Source organism: Rattus norvegicus, chromosome 3 (genome assembly GCF_021556685.1).
Source record: "Rattus norvegicus strain SHRSP/BbbUtx chromosome 3, alternate assembly SHRSP_T2T, whole genome shotgun sequence".
In the NCBI taxonomy this organism is placed as follows: domain Eukaryota; kingdom Metazoa; phylum Chordata; class Mammalia; order Rodentia; family Muridae; genus Rattus; species Rattus norvegicus.
Genome location: NC_141536.1, coordinates 147,234,293 through 147,256,750, shown reverse-complemented (window position 1 = coordinate 147,256,750; position 22,458 = coordinate 147,234,293). Strand labels below are relative to the sequence as shown.

The 22,458-nt window shown below is 49.2% G+C and overlaps 1 protein-coding gene across 3 annotated transcripts; it reads right to left on the bottom strand.

Moving 5' to 3' along the window:
- Nucleotides 1-2,974: 2,974 nt before the first annotated feature.
- Nucleotides 2,975-22,253, bottom strand: Sack1d (scaffolding CK1 anchoring protein D). 3 transcript variants are annotated; one of them, XM_087652348.1, is made up of 4 exons: nt 10,685-11,066; nt 9,746-9,913; nt 6,523-6,647; nt 2,975-4,438 (listed from the first exon to the last, which is right to left on the bottom strand). In XM_087652348.1, the coding sequence occupies exons 2-4, from the start codon at nt 9,896-9,898 to the stop codon at nt 3,448-3,450; spliced, it is 1,269 nt and encodes a 422-aa protein (XP_087508474.1). In that variant the 5' UTR covers nt 9,899-9,913; nt 10,685-11,066; the 3' UTR covers nt 2,975-3,447.
- Between the last annotated feature and the right edge of the window lie 205 nt (nt 22,254-22,458).

Genomic DNA, 22,458 nt, shown 5'->3' with positions numbered 1-22,458 from the left:
TGGCTGAGTAGGACATCCGATAGATGAGAACAGAACTCTCACCCTGGTACTAACCCTCCTCTTCTTTGGGATGAAGCCAATAATCAGCTATTATGGAGGGGAGCCCGTTATTGAACCTAGAACCTTGCACATGCTAGACCTATCATTGAACTATGCAGTCATTCCTGAGCAAACCAGGAGACTGCCCCAGGTAGTTCAGATCACACGTAGGCAGTTTTAGTGGTACTTTCCAGACTGAAAGTTTGGTGCATCCTGAGGCTGATTTTCTTAGGATTCCATCTATCTCTTGTTCCTATTTGATTTCTGCTGCCAGAGAGAGGACACTGTGCACAAGTGTGTTTGGCAGACAAGTACTCCCTATCCAGAGAAATTCACTGATACTTACTGTAGTGGGTTGGCCTAATGCTGCTTGCATTCTAATGCTATGGTGGGGCCCCCAAGATCCTGACCCCAGTTATCTGTGATTGATAAAGATACCAACAGCTGATAGCTGTGCAGAAGAGACATGGGTAGGGTTGAGGTTTTGCAGGCTTGGGAAGAGAGGATCAGGAGGAGAGGAAGGAAGAAGTCACCTTGGGATAAGGGTCATGAGTTGGTAGCCCTAAGGACTGCCCAATGGGAGCTAAGAGCAGCCCAGATGAAACACAGTAAATAGTAAGTAATAACTCAGAGTTTTTGATAGGAACATAGATTGTAACAGCATGGAGGGTAGGCAGCTGCCCAGCTACTATGCTCCATAAGGCATATTAAAAATAGAAATAGAAACCCCAGGTCAGGAGTTTTAGTATTTACTACTACAACTTACCTGAAATAGGTACTCTGAATAAGAAATTTCTATTGGTTTAGAATTTCTCAAAAAGGTAAGTGTGTGTGGTGTGCGCGCACCCACCCCACCCTGCATGCACATGCAAGGTGTATTTGTGTGTGTGTGTGTGTGTGTGTGTGTGTTTTGTTTTGGTTTTTTTTTTTTTTTTGAGACACAATCACTGGCTTGAAATTCATTAAGTAGGCTAGGCTGGCCAGCCAATAAGCGCCAGGACTCACCTGCCTGCCTCCCCCACACTGGAATGTCATGAGCCCATCCTGACATTTATGTGAGTTCTTGTGGTTGTTGCAAAGCAATCACTTTAACAACTATCCTGTAACTCGTGTTTATATGGTATGTGTTCACGTGCATGTGTGTACTGCTGTGTGTATACACATCCATGAAGGGCGTGAAGCTCAATGTCAGATAACTTCCTCACTTTCTAGCACAGGTGTGGAAATCAGATGCCTTGCAGGACTCAGCTGCCTCCTCCCACCGCATGGCCCAGGGATCAAACTCTGGCTGGCAGGCTTGACAGCAAATGCTTGACCAGCTCAGCCACTTTGTCGGTTCCATGCACCTTATTTTTAGAGACTGGACCAGCTGGCTAGGGTTAGAGCAGCTGGCCTCCAAGCCTCAGGGATCCTCCTCCTCCTGTCTCCACCTCCCCAGCCCTGGGATTACAGGTACACGGCGCCATGTCTGGCTTTTCACACAAGTCCTCATGCGTAGACAGCCTTTTAGCAAATAAGCCATCTCCAAGCCTATGATGATTTGAATGAAGGTCTACTAACAACCTTACAGAACGAGGACTGAAAATGCCAAGAGTTGAAATGCATGGTCACAATCAGGGTTTTGTGCCTGCACCTGTTCATGAGGCTGTCCCACTACTGCATTAACTCCCACTACACAAGCAACAGGCTCCAAGGCCTTCCTTTCTACTGCGAGCAAAGAAGAGAGGCACACGATAGAGGATCTGGGTGCCTCTCTTTTTATGTCATCATATAGCAGGTATATGATCGTGAGTAGGCTGTTTAATTTCAGCCTGTTTCTGTATCTAAGAATAAGGATGCCAGCAGTCTAACCTGTACTCACTGGACTAGCATGAGGATTTAAGGCAGCACACAAAGCGATCTAAGCCTGCAAACCGTATACTCGAGGATTAGCACAGAGGGTTCACAGCCATGCGCCACTGTCCTGACATGTACTTGACAGCTACAGACCACAGCACTAACCCAGCAGATAACCTTGTCATGAGAGCAGCCCTGGAACACTCATGAAAACCTGCAGGGTACATTCCTGATCTGCATCTGTCAGCATTCTCCCCACAGACAACGCCCTACTTACTGTAGATTTCTGGGCTAGCAAGCCAGAAGAGGAAGCCATGATTTCTCTCTTCCTTTTGTTCTGTTTTTATGAATGGGGCTTGACAAAAAAAGGATTCCATGGCCATGCCAATCCAGATTAGCAGGATATAAGAAGCAGTTACATCGCCTGACACTGGACCAGGAATCTAGGATAATTATCAGTGTCCTTCTTGCCCCTACTCTGGAATATAGGATTGCTAAATCATCGACAATACACCCATCTGATGAAACTGGGCCCTTTGGGGCCACTGGAGTGAATGTAAACCCAGGAATGCACACGCAGGACTCCTTTGGCAGATAGCCAGGTCCTCACCGAAGCAGCTCAGGCCTTTTCTTTGAGAGGGGCACACACGAAGGCCTGCTATGCCAGCAAGCTTCCTCAGGCATACAGTAATGTCAGTTTTCACCATGCCAAGGATGGCTTGACCCCAGTACCAGCTCAAAGTCATTTAACTTTACATTTTGGTTTTTAGGCAGGGTCTCCCTGAATAGATCAGGCTGGCCTCAAACTCAGACCTTCTTGTCTTTGCCTAAGTGCTGGGATCAGAGGCATGTGCCACCACACTTTGCTTTCGTCTAACTTTTTGTTTTTTTGAGATAGGGTTTCTCTGTGTAGCTCTGGCTGTCCTGGAATTCACTCTTTAGACCAGGCTGGTCTCAAACTCAAAGATCCTCCTGCCTCTGCCTCCATAGTGCTGGGATTAAAGGTGTGCACCACCACCCAGCTTCTTACGTGCTCCTTTACAATTTGGACCATTGACTTCCCAAAACTGTTTTTAAAACAAAAAAGAATCACACAAAATACCTATATGGTACATTTATTTATGACACATCCTTAGAGATAAAGACCAGGGTTGCCAGAAAGAAGAGCAAACAAAAAGTTGTCTATACTCATTTAATACTATGAACACAGATATTCAAGAGAAAGTCAGTTAAGAAACAATAGTGTTTAACTTTTAAATATGATTCTGATTTTAAAAAACAGTGGTGACTCAAAGCATTAAGTCAGAGAACATGCACATACAAAACGATATCTCTCAAACCAACCTTAAAACACCTATGTAATGATAGAATATTAAAATTGTGCAAATGGGGGAAAAGTACCTATAGTGTTTAAACCAATAGATGGCTTCGACAGAACAAAAAATAAAAATATCAAACAGTGCTGCAGAATCAAAGGCAAAGGTGGCCCCAGTGTCAGGTGAAAGAAGGGAGCTGAGGACAAGAATGTGAGGCTCTGTGGGGCGGGGATAGAGGGCTGGCTGAGTCCAGCAGTCACTGATAGGGAGGATAGAGTGCTATGTCCCTCACAGAAACCAGGTTGGTGGACGCTCTGGTGAAGCTCCCAGGACTGTAGCTGAGGTAGTGCTCTGTGAAGAGCGTTCTCCTTGAGAGCACGGTGAGCATCTGGGTGAGCCGGGACCTGATGCCAGTGAAGTGGACCTGCCGCTCTTTACTCAAGTTTCTGAAGGAGTCCCTCAGGCACAGATCCAGATGGGGCGTGCCCAGACCCAGGTACTTGGGGTATCCGGGAGTGTGCAGATCAGTGCCTGACAGGGAAACATGGGAGCTGACCGAGCTTGCCAGTGAGCCCTGGGAAGACACAGAGGAGGATGACCTCAAACTGGAAGACCTTGACACCGACATCTTGGATGCCGGTGACTCTTCTTTAGACTGGGCACCCTGAGGAAGGAAGCTCTCGTCAGCTTCAGTCTGCGTGGTGGTGGACTTGGACCACACTGTGGCCTGGGAGCTCGCTGCCCTGGTGACAACTGTGGTTTGGGTCCCAGCACACATCATGCTGGAACTAGTCTGAGTTCCCACCTCGCTCAGGCTTACTGCAGCCATCTCTTCTCCTGGCTCTGTTTGGGTAGCAGCATCAACCACCTTGCTCTCCTCTAGCTGGTCCTTGTGGCTGCAGAAATAGTCTTCATCACTGATGGTGGAAGTCTCAGAATCGTGGCGCTTGGTTTTGTCTCTGTCCTTTGGCGGCACCTCTGGGTCCAGGCCGGTCTTCTTGGGAGTACTTGAGAGTCTGGCCAGCCTGATACGCAGCAGATTGCCCAGTGTGGGCTCCTTCGACTGTGGCTTTTGGTCAGCCAGATGGTCAAACTTGCCACTGATCTGGAAGTTGGACAGGAGTTTGGAGCTGATGGGCTCTGACTGGGCGTACAGGATCCGGAACTCCAGATCAAAGTGTTCAACCACTTGGCCAGACAGAATTACCAAGTTACTGCTGTTTAACTTGCCGTCGGTCCAGGTAAAACTGAAGGATTAAAAATACACAAACTGGTGAGGATAAGGGATCGGTGTCCCTGCCTTCTCAGTAGCTGCCATGTAAGAGTGACAACTTTGGTGCTAAGATGAACTAACAATACACACTTCAAAACCCAACACACACACAAGCCCAATCCTCAGGCTCAGCTTCAGACCCTGGCAAAAAGGTATAAAATATTTAGGCCAGCAGCCTCATTCTCAAGCTTAGAGAATCAGCTGGGGATGCCCACATGGGAAGCTATTGGCACATCTTCCAGTTTCTCTAGTGGGGATGGTTACTCCTCCAATGGTGCCAGTGCTCGGCACATTTTCTAGCTGATTCATTAGCCTGGTGTCCTTGCCCATCCAGTGTCCCTTCCTCTTGAAACAGAACCTCTTCCAGTCTCCAAATGCACACATCCACTCTAGTCTCAATGGGGTGGGCACATGGTCCAGGACAGCCATGTCTGATCCCTGGGATTCATCTAATGTGCACATGTGATCCTACCAGGGCCAAATGAGTTTTCAGAGATGTGTTCCTGCTTCAGGAGTCTCTCTCCATTTGGAAAACAGCTGCTAATGGTGGGGTAAGTAAACAAGGGTCTTTGCCTTCAAATGAAGAGGCTAAGAGAACGAAGAGTAGGGCAGAGTAGGAGACAGTGTTCTAATGAACCCCACCCACCCCCACCTAGGCCCAGGGAGCTATAGTCAGATGCACCTTCCCATCCCAGCGCTCTCCGGGACCTGCTGCCTCACTCTGCGCTGTCTGAGTTAGCCTCCTGACACTGAGGTTTGGATCGGAAGCAGGCACTTGTAATGGGGGACCCTGAAACTCATTTTAAACTATTTCTTGTGACTTTGAAGGGTGACTTCGGGTGGTGAGTGGTGCACACTTTTAATCCCAGCATTTGGGAGGCAGAGGCAGGTAGATCTCCGTGAATTTGAGGCCAGCCTGGTCTACAGATCGAATTCCAGGACAGCTAGGGCTACACAGAGAAACCCTATCTAGAGGGAACAACAAACAGGGACCATGACTAATACACATGCTGCCCAAGAACTGCTTTGGAGCCCAAGACTCTACCCACAATGGGGTAACAGGAACAAAGGGGCTGCCTGACCCTGGGGCTGCAGTGTGTCTCAACATATCAAAATATCACTGTCATTGGTGGTAGAACAATGCTTTTGTAGAGGTCAGTTTTTATATCCTTACAGATTTTTAAATAGCCAAAATCCACTCTGAGTCGACTTTTGTCAGTACAGTTAAGTATCCAGTCCCCTTGGTACTTCTAAGTGCTGACTAAAAGGAAGTCTCAAGAACATGGGCTCAGTTTTGAACAATGGTGCTACTCATTGAAAAGGAAGGTACCTAGAGCTGCTTATCACACTACCTCACCCATGGATGGTACAAAATCAAGGGATGCACACTCTATAAAAACAAGGTTTTCTTTGCTAACTCTATTCCTCGCATGTACCATTGGACAAGTAACATAGGGACAGCCAAGCACACAGCCTAACATGGTCTGAGTAAGAATGGTGCAACTTCCAGGGATTAGCATCACCCACTGTGACCTCAGCCCTGCACTCATCTTCCTCTCTCCACACAAAGATGCTACTGACAGAGTGGACTTCTGAGGTGGGCCTGGAATATGCCCAGCGCTTTCTAGACTAAAGTACTCACTACAAGAATTGTAGTTAAATATAAACGAACAGCGTCAGTCTGCCTAGAACATTTGCAGATGTCCTCACCCTCAAGTAAGCAGGGTAGGTGGGGTCCAACTCCCCAGGGAACCAGGGTATGAGGCCAATTAGCCTCCAGTTTTTCCCCAAAGGCCTAGGCCAAGAATTGAATGCAGGACTATCACTATGAGGGTCGCAAGCTTAGTTTAACTTGTGATTTTGTTTTGTGGGCCACAGGGAGAAGAAAGTGACTCTTGCCCTGTCTACATTCAACAAAAGATGGCTTTTATGAACCAATGCACACACGCAGGTGTGAACTCCTGGGGGACTCTGCCACAGGGCTGTGACTGGCATGAGCAAGCACTGACTCCTCTAAAGGGTTTGGACTTTAGGGTGAGGCACCTACTCAGAACATACCTGTAAGAGCCCGTTGCCACCCGAATTCCGTCAATCAGTGTGAACTTCTCATGAACCTTCCCAACAACCTTTGTTCCTGACCTTGCATAGTAGATATTTCCTGTAATGGTCCGCACCGTCATCAGCTGTTGGGGAGGGTGTGAGGAAAACAAAAGGTCAATGGCCAACTCCGTGACACTATCCAGTGAACTGAGCTGGTCCTAAACATACCCATTTGATATGGCCACCATTTAGTGACAGCACACGTGATGCACAGCCAGCTACTGCTCAAGTAACATTACCCCTGCATCTAGTCCATCCTCTCACAGGAAGAGAAGAGGCCTTACTCACCTTATAGTCCAAGCTGGCCTTGAACATGCACTCCCCTAGCCCCAGCCTCCCAAGTGCTGGGATTACAGCCTGCACCACTGCATCTGGCTTATATTTAGAGACCCTTCCTTAGCTCATGTGTGATGTACTATATACTATAAAGGAATATTTGCTTTTTGGAGGAAACTAATGGAATCCAAGAAATGATTTTGAAATAAAACACGGGAGATAAAAGAATCAAAGAAAGTATGTGAGTAATGAATAACCTTGGCAAGGGCTGAAAACCAAGCTGGCACCACTCCTATTTCTTTGCACTAAATCAGTAAGGAATAATAGCCTACTTCTCCCCACACTGGAAGGGGATTGAAGCAGTAATAAGAGGGCAGGCCTCTAACACACCATGTGGGAATTAATCAGACATTTTACATTTCCTACAGGTACACAGTAACCAAAAAGGTACGCTCTATACATATGGACAGACAATTATTCCCATAATGACACACACAAATGCATATAGTGACTTCTTTTTAAACCTTTTAAAAACCAATTTTTAAAAAATTTAAATTACGAGTCTCTGTGTGTGTGTATGTGCATGTGAGTGTGTCAGACACCCTGGAGCTAAAATTACATGTGCTTGAGAGCCACCAAACACCCTTGTTAGGAACCAAACTCGGGTATCCATCTCTGTAACCCTTTATAAATCTTAATTCCAAGGTAAAGATTTTCTTAAAAATAAAATAAAATAAAAAAATAAAACAAAACAAACAGACAAACAAAAAACTCGCCGGAGTATTCACAGATGAGCATATGGAATTGGCTGGATAGAAGAGGTAATAACTCCCAAACAAGTCAACACACCATAGCCATAGAAACACTCTACCTGTAGGGTCAGGGATGGCTCTGTGTCCCTCCCTTTAACACACATCGGAACATTATGGAGGCCTGTAATTGTGGACACAGCACTTCTGTACACCTGCCTGTGAATATGCAGCCAAATTCTTGCAGACAGGATGACTCAGTATTCTGAACCAATCAGAACACAGGGCAGGGGATGCCTCTGAGAAAAACACAGACCCACGACACAGGCAAACCTAGGAGGAGGCTGGTTGGCCACCTAGGAAGGAGATAACCCACTATAAAGACAAACTGTCTTTAGGCTTCTTGCAGAGGCCCTGGACCACCATGAAGGCAGCAGTCAACAAAGTCAGCAGTCTCTGCCTTATGAGGAAGCAGAGGGAATGGCTTTCCAGAGCGAGAACAGTTCTGAAGGTTTTTTTGTTTTGTTTTGTTTTGGTTTGGTTTGGTTTTTTTTTTTGTTGTTGTTGTTTTTTTTTTCCTTGCTGCTGAGACTCAGCCTAATTACCCAAGAGCACCTTGAAATTATACCCCGACACCTTCCACACTTCCACAAGAGCAGCCGTGGCCTCAATGCCTGGCTGGATGGCAGTGTTCTCTACCACGCCCAAGTGGTATTTTCCTTGAGTTCTCCCTGCTCATTGACTGCTCGATCACACGGCTGTTTCAGTTCAGTCTGGAAGGGTCAACCCAATCCTTGGTTTGCTCATTAGAAAAACCAGCCAACTGACACTCTGAAGGAGAAGCCACTGAGAAGAAACTTGGAAGCCACACTGCTTGATTACAGGGTACTATATGAAGTCAGAGGCTCTCATGCAGAGGCCTGAGTGGCAAGAGGCCGGCTCCTGCTGACCGTGCCATTCCTCATGCCAAGTGCCTGGAAGCATGAGAGTAAGGCAGGTTCTGGCTTCATTAGTTGCTCCATCCTTTAAACATGAATTCTGTAACAAATGTCTCTCTTACCTCATTCACAAAGACACTAAGCCAACTCTGGCCTTATACCAAAACACTTGAATTATTTACATGCCTAGAGAAAGACGACGTCTGCTTCTGTCCTGAGAAGGCAGCAGCAGTAGGTAATATGACTGCACACTGGGGATAACAACTGAGAGGAAGGCAGACTGAATCAAAGCGGGGCATGTTGTAGCTGTGGACTCCTGGGCTCTCCATCTCACCATTTCCTGATCCAAAGCATCAGGACCACTGCTACAGGGCCGCCGTGAGGGTTATCTATATCACATTTGTTAGAACAGTGGGCCGTAGTGGGAACAGGACAAGAGTTCCAAAATAGCCACTGTAGCAAAAAGTGGAGTTCCCTGGAGCCATGGAGGCATTAGCCACCACATGTCGGCTAGGCTATGGACAGGTCTGTACTCACTGCTGAGAAGCCTGACAGCCATTTTGCCTTTTCTTATCGATGGCTTAATGGAGATGTAAATCACACACCACAAAATTCACCTGCTTCAAGTACAAATCTGTGCTGGTTAAGATGTACAGAGCCATGTGCACAGTTACAGAACTTTCTCATTACCTCAAAAAAAAAAAAAAAAAAAGAGCCTGAACCCCTTTAGTTACAAACCTACCCATCCCTTTATCACATGCCCATAACCCGATGCTACTCTACCTTCTGTCTCTCCAGATGACCCTGTTCTGGGCTTCCACATACATGGGATCATACTGCATATGACTGTTTCTATATGGCTTCCTGCACTTACTACAGTGTTTTCAGGGTCACCCATGTGGTAGCATGTGTCAGTACTTCAGACCCTTTGAAGGGAGAATACTATTCTATTGTTCTGAACAGACGGTGTAGTGTCTATCCACTCCTTAGCTGATGAAACTCCCAGCATCTATAAACAGGCACGTGCTTTCATTCCTCTGGGTAGTTACCTAGGAATGACACTACAAGGTCAAGGGTGGTGGTCATTTTCTGTGAGACTTCTGTTTCCTCACTTGTTAGTGGGGAGTCCATCACCAGCAGCAGCAGCAGCTCACTGTAGATCATGGGAACTCTGCCATGTTACTAAAGTGGGGAAGACAGAAATGGTGTCCCACAAACCTTTTCCTGCTCAGGATGAACTTTCAGATCCATGCACATGTCCAAAAAGTGGGAGAGCAGAGCCTGGTCCAGAAGGATGTACACAGCCACCCCCCGTTTCCTACAGATCTCCTGCAGGTCTCGGAAGATGTCGATGTCTGAGAAAACGTCCATTACCACAGCAATCACCTAGGAGATGAGGCAGAAGGAAAAGTAAGGAACTCTAAATCCCATCCTCAAAGACACTCTCTTCTTCAGCAGTATGTCCCCACCATTGGCTCTTTTCCACCTCCAGAGACACCTGGGCTCCCATGTCTGACAAGTCCTGGCTTGGCCCAGCTAACACTAGCCACCGTCTTCCAGCCAACCTATTCCACACTGGAAAACTTCTCGTTTAACTTCTGTGCCACTGCTAAGCCCTACCCTCCAGCTTCAGTGTGGACTAGCAAGCTGTCTGGGTTCTTGGACCACACGCTGGAACCTCAGTCGCCGTGCTTTCCCAGTCTGGCTTCAGTTCCCTGTCTGTAAAGTTGTTAACTACAATCTTGGGGCTGGCAAGACAGCTCAGCTAGTAAAGGTGCTTGCTACCAACCAGATGCCCTGCATTCAATCCCCAGAACTTACATGGTAGAAAGAGAGAAGCCAGCTTCAGCAAGCTGTCCCCCTGACCTCCGCATGTGTGTCATAGCATATGTGTACCACACAAATAAGTACATGTAAAGAAAAAGACCTCACATTCTCTCCGAAGCCCCCTTTGACTATTAGTATTCAAGTCCACGGTTTTTTGACTATTGTCCAATTCTGGATTATGTATGGTCTCTGAGTATTTTCACCCTGTTTTAGAAAAACTCCATCTATTACCAATTCTGTGCTTGAATGATCAGATGAGGCCCCACCCCATCCTCTGTTCCCAACACCACAGATTCCCCACCAGTCAGGATAAGAACCTGGAAATATTACCTCAAGATCATGCCCTTCAGCTCAGCTGTTCTTTCTTCTCCCCAGCAATGTGTTCCTGATACAAACTGATTTTCCACACCCAGCCCAGACCAGAGCTAAAAGCCAATGTGCACCCATGTGTCCGTGGACAAAGTATCACTGTGCTGAATGTCTGCTTCCTAAGCTACAAATCGGGCTTGCAGGAAAACCTAGACAACTGCACGGCTGCAGGGTCCAAGTTGCCTAACCACCTCATCACCCGTGTGGCTGCAGCTGCTCAGACAGCCCCTCACAAGGGAGACGCTGACCGCACCAGCTTCCTTCCTTCCTTCGTTTACAGAACCTATAAACAGCAGAGCCTCATCTCCTGCTTCAAGGGCCCTCAGAAATTCCAGGCAGGGAGGCAGGGATGTAAAAACACCCAGGCATAGAACAAGTTCCTACAGATCAAGTCAGGAAGGCAGCATTTGGGAGCTGTTTTGCAACTGGGAGTGGTCAGGGCTTCTCCATCTCCCAGCTTCAACTGTAAAAATCCCTTGTCTCTGAATCACATTAACCCCTTTGCTGAGAATTACAGCTGCTTCTCAGTCTAGACACCCCTTCCGTCTACTACAGCAGAGCCCTCCAGTGAAAGGATTCGTCTCCATGGTGGAGAGCTTGAGACAGTAACTGGCAGGCTTGTACCTTAAGTATCTGTAGGGTTAAAAAGACATCCTGAAACCAGCTATGGGGCCCCTAGCATATAATCCCATTCTTTGAGAGGCTGGGGTCAGCCTGGAGAGAGTGAAAGTCTATCTCAAGGGGGAGAAAAAACCCTAAGAGAGAAAGAAATGCGGAGGCAAACGGGCAATGCTGCTGCTACCTTTCTAACCCACAGGGTTCCACTTGCTCACATGAAGTCAGTGCCCCTGGGATCATGGAGTGTCTCTCTGGCTGCCTTCACCCCACTCCCTGCCTGACCTTCATAAACTCTCCCGAGCAGTGAGTGAAACGAAACAAAACACATTTTAGAGTTGGTGGCATCTCCAGAAGCTTATGGGCCCTGAGAGTTGTGTCTACCCGGTTGATTTGGGGCCTGTAACAGGGTTTAAAGGCCAAAGCCAGGACAGGAACTCAGCATGGCACTTGCTAGCTGTGTGACCTGGCGCTTAACCTCTCTCTCCTTGGGTTCCTTCCCCTCTAGAAGGCTGAAATAACAGCACAGAGTGGCGGGACTGCTGTGGTGGTTGACTGAGAGCAAGTCTGGAATGGGCTTAGCTCAATTAGGCCTGGTGCCTCTTAGTCCAAGGCAGGCTGGCCTACACTGGGCAGAGATGGCTACCCAGGGCTGACGGGGCATGGATAAGGAAAGCAAAACAAGGCATACATATTCTGTAGGGAGCAGTAAGTCAGCTGCCTTGTGAGGGGAGGCAAGACAGGCACTCAGAGAGAGGAGGGAGGCTTCTTCCAAGGGGAAACTTGAGAGCTGAACCACAGATAAGAATAAGATAAGAAGTCAGGCCTGATTGCACAGATTTGTAATCTCAGCTCCCTGGGAAGGTGAGGCAGGAAGATCTCAAATCCAAGGCCTGCCTGGGACAGGAGGCCACGGGAGAAGTGAAGGGCCCTCTAACAGGAAATCACCAGATGACAGAAGAGGCTGGGAAGGACAGGGTGCATACCATGGTGGCTGGAAAGGGAGCCACGGGATGTGACTGGCAGAGGGGCATATGAGATGTCAGAAGGCCATGGAAGTCGTGCCAGCCCTTCTGGCCCACGCTGCCTGCACAGGGGGAGTCCACAGAGAGCTGACTCCAGCCCTTCTGGCCACGCTGCCTGCACAGGGGGGTACATATAGCTGACTCCAGAAGGGAAGATGCTGCCAGAGACCTGAACCTACTTCCTCTAACTCAGACTGAGAATCTCTGGGACAGCCACCTACTGGGGATGGAGACGTCTGGGGCTAACAGACTTCTGCAGACATTGTGGAGGACTAGGGGCTGAAAGAGGAAAAGTCCCAGCCAGGAGCTATGAGGCCACAGGGGAACAAATGGATCCATGGGAGAGCCCAGTGATGGGCACAGGGCCACAGAAACACATACGAGCTGGTGAGAGACCTTCGAGCCTGGCTCTCCACAGAGTGCACTTGAATCCAAGGTGCAAGAATTAGAACAGAGCTCCTGGAGGAGGAAGAGAAACCTGTGCAGACCTACTGGCCTCTCTGATGGTCAGCGGAACCCCTGTGAGCTAACACAGCTAGCTGATGGGCTAGTCCACTGAGAAAGGAGGAGAAGCCAGGAGACGCAGAGTGATGGGCAATGAACACACCCCAGGGGCTACTCAAACAGGGACTAGGAACCCAGCCCAGTTGGCAGAGTCAGAGAAGGCCACCAGAGGCAGAATGGGAGCAGGGCCCAGAGCACAAGGGCCTGCCAGAGTTCTGATTGCCCAATTAATAAAACAGGTGTACGAACAACACCTGTGGTGGCTGACGGGTAGTAATTTGCAGTTTGGTTCCTGTTTGATTTCAAAGCCTCAACCTTTCCCATAAGCTAAATATGAAGGTCTGCCTCACTCAGGGTATCTGAGAGGGAAGGACTGCTTTACTTTCCTGATCCTCCTGCATCCAGCACACCCTCCTTACTAAAGTAGGACCCTCAGAAGACTTGCCTTATCTATCTGGAGACCAGCGCAGGAAGGCTCTCCTTCCCTCAAGGCCTGCCCTCCCTAGACCCTTATGCCTGGCCCCCTCAGCCCTGCCCTCAGATATCCAAGTCCTACACTGCTGAAGCAGGCCTGCAGCCGCTTGCCTCTTAGAAAGGACAGTCCTTTCAGACCTGGCTGACCTAGCCTCAGTTTCACCGACTATCCCTGCTTTCCGGGTGGACACATCCACTTGGGAAAGTGGGCATTTCCACAGCAAAAGTTAAACTCATTAGTGTGTATTGCTTCCCCAGGATTTCCAGGCTGATATAAAATCTGTATTTATTTGGGTGTCAGGTTGACATGTGGTGGGTTCTAGGCTGCAGAGAACAGCAATCATGGCACAATGCCTCCCTTGGCCGAAGACCTCACGCTGCAGACTGCCGAGCCGCAGAACACTTGGACTGGAAAGGCGGCACAGACACCTGTCGCTGAGCCCACTCTCCTTTAGGGGTGCCCACCCCACCAAGTGCCCACAGCTACCCTAGGCACCACCTTCTCTCAGTATGAGCTGCATGAGGCTAGCCCCTTCTCTCCAGGTTAGAAGTATGGTGACTGCAAAGTCTATTATTACAGGGTCAGACCTATCTGCCAGACACTCGTGGAGGAAGCATCCGGCTGGTTGGCCAGAAGCTGGGAGGGAGGGGCAGCTATACCACACTACCTGTGTTTCCTTAAGCCACATCTGGAGGGGCCGCCCATGTGCCCAGTCCCCCATGTTCAGGAGTGACAACCCACAAGCCTATCACCAGTCCCTTAATAGGTTTTTACTAACTGGCTAAGGAGCCTGCCAACAAGTGGGAAGGGCAGAGATCACAGGTTCTGTCTTCCGACGAGGCAGAGCGCAGAGCCTGTTCTCATTACTCACTAGGCTAACCTGGAATCCCTGCCACTGCCGCTTAGCCTGAAAGCTCAAAAGGATCTCTAGGATGTCCAATCCCCATTATCTATCATGCCAAGCTTACAAACTTGGAAGGGCTAGGTAATTGGGTCAAGGGGCACACTTAAGTAAGGGGCTGAAACGCCGACCCGTGCCCATGTGCCTCCAAATCCACCATAATAAACGTGTTGCGCTAAGTTGTTACAGAGAAGCCTAACGTGCAGCCTCGAGATTACCAAGAACTTGCAGTAATCCTGAGAGGATCTGTAGAGAATCCCACAAAACATGCCGGCTCAAGTCCGCCACGAAGGACAGACAACTTATAACACAATGACGGTCAGTCAAGGATTCTCACAACTCCCTTTCTCTCCTGCGGTTCTGCTGACAGAACCCGAGCTAGTCTGATGGGGGACCTTGTGAAGCTCAGCCGTCACGTGACCGGATTACAGAACCACCCTGGATTCCTCCTCTCTGCAGAACTGGATAAGCTGTCACATGCTACCGGCTCCTAGAATGTGCACATAATACCACCCACCTCATACCCTCTGGTGATTCAGTCAATGAGAAAACCCTCAGTGGCAGCTGCTATATTCTTAGTCCTGACCCTGCCACCATGCCTAGACAAGATATGTAACGTGAGGTTTGGTGTCCTTGAAACAAGGCCTTCCTGCTGCTGCCACACACCCCTGAAACAGGCGGCTTGCCCTCTGACCAGGCGCATGCATGGTCCGAAGGGGCCACTCAAGGCCAGTCGTTCCTGTTCTCATTCCAGCAGGAAGCACATGTCAATCACCCCTTTCCTGTGTGCCTCAATTTCCCTCCCTTCCTCCCCAGAGTCATAAAGGCAGATCAGGTGTACAGAATGCTTGGAATTCTGACAAAGCCTTGTAAACTGTGTCAGCCTGGAAGACCGACCGGCCACTGAATCCCTACGCTGAACACGTCATCAATCACCTATAGACTTTTCTTGCTAAAACCGTCAAACGTACCATTTACCCCAGTGAGTTCTATGATTTTGTTCGTTTGTTTTTGTTTGAGGTAAGTCTTGGTATTAGCCCAGGCTAGTCTCAAATGGAAGCTATTCCTGCTTCAGTCTCCAAAATGCTAATTACAGTCAGGAGCCACCACTTGTTACATGTTTCAATGGGACTAAAACGGCTCAATTGAGATTTCTTTTGAAAAAAAAAATTCTTTGAAACTACTTTGAAATAGCCTTTTGGGTTTAAAAACAAACAAGAGAATGTAAATTTCCAGAGTGAAAAGTTAAACTTATTAGCAGTTTCTCACTATTGTCCCAGAAGGAGGGACAGTGGGAAAATCATGCAGCCTCTTTCTTTGGGGTGGGGGTGGGGGGGTACTTTTCTTTCCTTTTCTCTCAGGCTAATGAATCACCCCAATGGTTTGGCTGTGGGTTTTCCTTCCACTCTTAGGATAAACAAGTACATGTGGGAATATGCAGCAGCGGACGTTCACGTCCATGCAGCAGCACACATTCACCTCCACGCAGCAGCACACGTTCACATCCATGCAGCATCGCACGTTCACATCCATCCATAGATAAAAGGCTGGACAATGACACACTCTGGACAGCGTCGTCCATGAGAACCTTCTGAGATGACAGAGGAACCAAGGTTTAAATTTAGCTTTAATTCATACAAACTTAAATGACCACGTGTACTTACGCATGGGCACTTGCATTGGCCCACGCTATTCTGGACTCTGTCTGACTCAGAGCCTGCCCTCATTTGTCTTGAGAGCCGTGGGGTTCTCCATGGCATACACCTACTAATTTCTTCCCTGGTCCTCTACATGTGACATTGTTGTTCCTTCTGGGCCTTCGGTAGGAGCTACAACAATCAGTATGCCTCCAGTCCTGTTTTTGTCAGTGTTTCCGTGGAGCAGACACAGGGGTGGTACAACTAGGTCAATGGAGAACAGAGCAGAAACTCTCCCCTCTGGAGGCTGGTGTCATTTACGCCAGGACCTTGTTTGCTTCTTCAGTACTAGTTCCTATTGTAGAGCTGAGGCTAACCTCCAATTCTGGAACCTGCTGTTTCAGTCCCTCAAGAGCTAGGATTACAGGCTGAGCCACCAGACCCAGCACATCAAGGCCATTTAAAGCCAGTATAACCACTGTACTCTTTGGTTTTTGGCTTTTTCAGAGAGAAATGAAGCCGCATATATGAACGGCTTAGAGAAGGATCCTGCAGCTTCCCTACTGTCTGATGCTTACTTAAAACAATTAGGAAACTCAGGCATGGTGGCACGCAGGGGGTAAGCAGATTTCTGTGGGTTCAAGGCCAGCCTGGTCTACATAACAAGTTCTAGGCTAGTTGGGGCTACATAGTGAGACCCTATCTCAAACCCCTGCCAAAACTAATAAGAATAAACAATGAAATGGCAGATGAAGGCACAGAAGGAGGACTGTGGAGGTACTTAGTGGTGGCATCCAGTTCCTCCACAGCGCTGCTCAACCACCGCTGCCTTTCCAAGATCTTTCTCCGGCAGAGCAGTGACTCCTTGTTGTCCCCAGCAGAGCAGTGACCCCTTGTTGTTCCCTCTGCAGACAGGTTTTGAAGGTCATAACTGATTGGAGGAGAGAAGTGCTAAGAGTGTGTAGTGCATGGGAACAGAGATGCTCAGAGTCTCACAGTGAACAGGACAGTCCCCTCAGGACCAAGAACCATCCACTCCAAATGCCAACAGTGGCGAGGTTGAGAAACCCTGTTGGGCTGACGCTGGCATCTGGAACAGGATCTGATCCCACAGCACAGATTTTCTCGTGACACAGGGAGGGTTGAGCAAGCTCGGGAGATCTCAGTCCTTCAGAACATCCTCAGACGTGCCAGGGACCTCCAACAGGTTCCTTAGCTACTCTCCCTCCTGGCTGGACCCTTCCACAGTAAGAGAGGCCCCATTAGCGCTCTGGTCGTCAGAAGGATGCTCTCAGGTGTGCTCGCCCCATAAGTGGCCTCTTTGGAACAAAAGCGTGTAAGGACCAGCAGCTGGTAAGAACAAGTGTGGAAGTGTGAGATCTCCAAGCAGAGTGAGCTTGGCCTTCAACTCCCACCCAGAGGCTGGGATATCTGGGAAACATAGGTACTGCAGGAGAGGTCGGGGCAGGAGGATCTCAAGTTCAACTGGACTAACACATAAAAATCATCTCAAAATGAGGGACATGGGAAGAGAAAGCAGGGAGGGGTAGGAGAAACAACCAGCATCCTGGAACAGGCACATCAGAAGTGCCAAGAACACTTCCAGGCAGGGCCATGGCTCCATCAAATACTAGGTGGCAGAAAGAATCACCGAAGCGCCTTAGTTTCTCTTCCTGCCTCTCCATTCTCCCCTCCCCAAAAGCATGAGGCTGAATGAAAAGGGCATGGGCTGGCCTCCACGAGAAATACTGAGCACCTACTCTGTGCCGGATGCCCAGGGAGATGCCATGTAGCCAGAGCTGGCGGAGAAACGCATCCCAGAGCCATCCATTCAGAAAGATAATCCTGACTTTTGGCAAACACCCCTGGTATCCTAGGTCGTGTGCTGATCACAGAACCCGGTATCTAGGTTCCTTCCAGATCCACCACAGAGAATCTAGCCTGGTACACAGATCTCCTCACTGAGGAGTAAGCAGCTAGATCTGACCCCACTGCCGTGCAGCCTGGTCCCCACCTCTGGGCTCACTACGAACGTGGGACACCCCCACCATGCCCCAGGGAATTCAATCTCCTAGATTTCTTTCTTTGATTCAGATACTAGAAACAGCAGGTCTGTCTTGCGCAAGCCAGGCAAAAATGCATTGTAATTTAAAAATCTAAGCACCAGGGACCTCCATTGTCTTGAGGTCACAAACCACCTTTTCACAACTACTGCTACTCTGTGATCCTTCTTCTCCTTAAAACAGGGCACTCTTGTCTTTTTTTTTTTTTTTCTCGGAGCTGGAGACCGAACCCAGGGCCTTGCAGTTGCTAGGCAAGCACTCTACCACTGAGCTAAATCCCCAACCCCCACTCTTGTCTTTTTACAATAAAAAAATAAATAAAAAATAAAAACCAAGCCAACAAAGCATTGATAGGTTGACTGACCGATTGATTGACTGATTAATTGATCGACTGATTGACTGACTGACAGATGTGTAGCATGCTCACAGCTCACAGTGGAGGCAAGCACCTACACCCGCCGAAGGTCTCCTCAGCCCAGGCGGTTCTCACTATCGTCACTGCTTATTTATCAGATATGCAACATGGGAATTCAACGTCCGAGTCTTTGGGAAACTGTTTAAAACCTTCAGCCAGCTGGGAAGCAGGGAGACTGTGGAGAGGAAGATGACTGTGGGCCTCCGTCTAGTGAGGAGGAAGCTGGGGCGGAGCATAACGGGTTCAAAGAGAAACCAAGCAAGCACGGTGCTGGCCCTGGAGCCAGGCACACAGCCACTCTGGCTTGAACCCAGCTCCGCCTCCCAGGGCTCGGTGAGCTACCTGACCTAGGCGCCTCTGCTATGTCCTTAAGGGCAGCTTCCTCTGGCCACTGGGAGGACTGGGAGGTAATCTGGGTAAAGAACTCAATTAGAGCCCCAAATGCTTGCCATCAGCGTACAGATCAGGCATCTGGGAACACCTGGCATATGAACTGTCACGTCTTCCCTGTCACGAGCAGTGCGCTTCAAAGGACACGGCCACAGCCAGAGTGACACATCTTTACAGGCGGTGGCATTTGACAGCCAGCAAGTTGGTCCTCTAATCCCTCTCAGGAACTAGTCCTCTTCCACAGGGCACGTCTCCCCACAGGGCACACGCACAGCACTGTAGTTAGTGGGGATTCTCATGGGGAGTCTGCCATGGGGAAAGTCCTGGCTCTCTCACTCCCTGAAGGGAACCTAGCTTCTCCCTGCTCCAGTTCATCCTCTGTGTAGTAGACAGAATAATCTCAACAATTTCAAGATTACTGAAAATACTGTCTGGCAAAGAGAAAGCAGTTTTTGTTTGACACACACACACACACACACACACTTAGCTTCTGGCAAAGAGAAAGCAGTTTTTGTTTGACATACATACATACATACACACACACACACACACACACACACACACACACACACACACACATACACACATACACACACACGTAGCTTTTGTTGGCCCAAACTTGCAATTTATACCAAGCTAGCCTCAAACTCACGGAGATCTGCCTGTGTCTGCCTGCTGGGATTAAAGGGGGTGAGACATAATTTTTATTGACTCATTTTTTTTCTCTTAAAGCAAATGAAGGCCTCATGCCGCGCATTAAATCCAATTCATATACACAACACTCCTTTGCCACGTTACTCCTTATTTTCCTTCCTGTAGTCCAGTGTAGCCGCATCACTGCCTACACGGGCCAGCAAGTCTTAGCCTCAGCCTGCTTGGTGGTCTTGAATCCCAGCACTCGAAGGCAGAGCCTGGCTGCTCTCTGTGAAAACTGAGGAGGCAGCGGTATTAACCTCTTTCACTCTTTCATTTTTTCCCCTTGTCCCCTCGGTGTGTGCTCGAACCCAGGACCTCCGGCTGTTAAGATAGGCGTCCTGCCAGAGCCCCACCTCCAGCCTTCAATCTTCCTCACTGTTCACACCTTCCCTTCTTCCCTTTCCAGGCCAGTTCATCGTGTCTCAAATGCAAGAAACTCTGCCTAAAGCTGTCCTCCTGCCTACCCTGCCTTAATCCAGACTCTTTCCTCTTACGAAGATCTCTGTCGTCCTTGCAACCTCAGTCCTCGTAAACCTAAACTCCTTCAGGTCAGACTTCCTGCTGGGGACACCGCTCTGGTCATCTTTTCCTCTTTTGGTCCCTATCCCTTCCTTCTGGGCCCAACTAAGTCACCACCACTCTGGATTTTCTTCCAGCTCTTTCCTCATTGCCTGTGGCAATCCTTCTCATCCCCAGTCCCTGGAAAACTAAGAACGAGAACCACACCCCCTCTCCTGTAGTTGCCGCCCTGGCAGTGTGACAGTTGGGAGGCTCTGTGTAAATATGCAGTTTGGCATATATACTAAAAAAAAAAAAAAAAAAAAAAAAAAAAGAATGCTCATTAGATTTAAAGGAGCATAACGCCTTCCTCAGTAGGGAAGCCCAGCTTCCAGTTCCAGGGATCTAGGAGACGTGTGAAGTAGGTACAGAGGAGAACAGGAGGCCCTACCTACCCACCGATGGCTTCAGATTGCAAGAGAGATAGGGCAGTCTCTGCTGCAGCCCTGATCCCTTTTAAGGAGTTTTTCTTCTGACCTCTATAGCTCCAGTGCTCTTCACCCAGGTTGAGCATAAGGTCAGAGCAACCCGAATCGCTTCCCTTCCCAGAGACCAGTTCTCTCCTTTCCAAGGTGTCCCCAGTGCTCAAGTTCTCCTCCCAGAGGGGAGCTTTGGGCATGCACCCTCAGTCCACACTGTTGCCTCTTCCAAAAGCTTTATAAGTTTTGGACTGAACCCACAAGCAAAATGTTTTCAGCATCGAATGGACCCTTAGGCCACCCAAGGCGCCACAGAATTAACACTAATCTAGCCCACAGCCATACCATTCCCTGAACAGCAAAACATTTGGTCACCAACACACTTATCATCAAAGTCCTGCCAGTCAGGTACAGAACCAGCACCGGAACATTGGCTTCACTACGAGGAAGGCAGAAGCAGGAGGATTGCCTGAAACTGAAGCTAGTGAGTTCCGGGTAAGCTTGGGCTACACTGACCTTGTCTTGAAGAGAGAAAAATAAAAAACAAAAACAAAAGACAAAAACAGAACATAATCTTGCTCCTAGACTTGGTAATGTCAACCTGACCTGCACCCTAACATATAGTGGTACCAGGCCCACTAAGTCTTGACATGGTCTAAGGCTTTGTCTGTCATATTCCGGGCACAGTCATAAAGTCTGTGAATTGAGCAGTATTCACCAGCATGCAAATTTGTAGCCACACCCTCCCAAGTATAGCCTTCTGATCCCACTGCTGTGGTTTCTCTATGGCAGGCCAGACTCTTTACCCAACACCAGGCCGCAACCGCAGTCTGACCCTAGCTAAGATAAAAACCCACTGTAAACAGTGGCAGAAGGATTTGCATTTTGGATCAATGCTACCTGGAACAGTCCCAGGCATTGGGGGTTAAAAATATCTCCCACCAGACTCACTCACAGAAGGGAAGGAGTTGAACTGACTGCTCGAATTTATCTGTGTACAACATTAAGACGCGTGGAAAAGAGACAGTTACAGATCTTCCAATGGTCTCCCATTATCATCTTCTGGGTAAAGCGACTCTTTAGTAAAATGTATCCTAAAAACCTCCTGAACGTGGGATCTAGTGTCAGCTAATGGCCCTGGAATTCTGCAACCCACTTTGGTCTGAACGAACAGCCACCCTGCCCCAGGAGTACCAGTAACAGGAGTTGGAACTACGACACGACTCCCAATTTCAGAAGACCGATGCTCCTCCCCTACTGGCTGCTAAGGTGGCCAGGAATCTGGTGTAGAGTTGCCACGTAGGCGAGTGGGAGACTCGGGGGGGCCGCTCACCTCTCGGGCGGAGCGCAGCTGCTGGCGTAGTGCATCCTTGCAGCCGTACGGGCCGCCTGCGCCCGCGCCGCGGGGCTGGAAATGAGCCTCGACACGCGTGGCACCGCGGTAGGCACCCCGGTAGAAGGAGGGCCAGCCGAGCTCCAACGCCGGAGGTTCCAGGTCCGACTGCTCCGGAAAGTAGGTGCCCGACGAGCAGTCGTGAGAGGATCCGAACGATTCCTCGGTCACCACCGCGCCGTCCTCGCCCGGCCGCTCGGCGGCGCCCAGAACCTCACGCACCTCGTCGGTGTTGAGGAAGCGGCCCAGCCGCTCGCGCCGTAAGAAGGCATCCCAGGCGTTGGGGCCGCCGGCCAGCAGCTGCTCGAGAGCCAGGCGCCGCGCCTCGCTGAACAGCTCCGTGGGGTTGGGCGGACCGCACGGAGACAGGCAGGCCGCGGGAAGGTCGTCTAACAACTCGCAGCGAGCAGCCATGGCGGTGCCCAGAACCGATCCACTTGGCTGCGGTGGTCGCCTGAGATTTTTATAGGCACCTTTGAATCAAACCAGCCCGCGCTATTGGCTCGCCGCCCCGCCCCGGAAATTCCATTGGCTGGTTGTCTCCCATGCGCACCAAAGGCTCCGCCTCCTCATTGCTATTGGTTGTTTCTGAGGAAGGACCCGCCCACCCTCTGCTCTCACTGCCTGATGGCTGAGAGGAATTT

Excerpts from the sequence above, each read along its gene's own strand:
- Sack1d (XM_087652348.1), bottom strand. The coding sequence starts at position 9,898 with ATGGACGTTTTCTCAGACATCGACATCTTCCGAGACCTGCAGGAGATC. Across the intron at positions 6,648-9,745 it reads TTCATCCTGAGCAGGAAAAG|CTGATGACGGTGCGGACCAT; the intron begins GTTTGTGGGACA and ends CCTCCCCAACAG. Across the intron at positions 4,439-6,522 it reads GTGGCAACGGGCTCTTACAG|TTTTACCTGGACCGACGGCA; the intron begins GTATGTTCTGAG and ends TTAATCCTTCAG.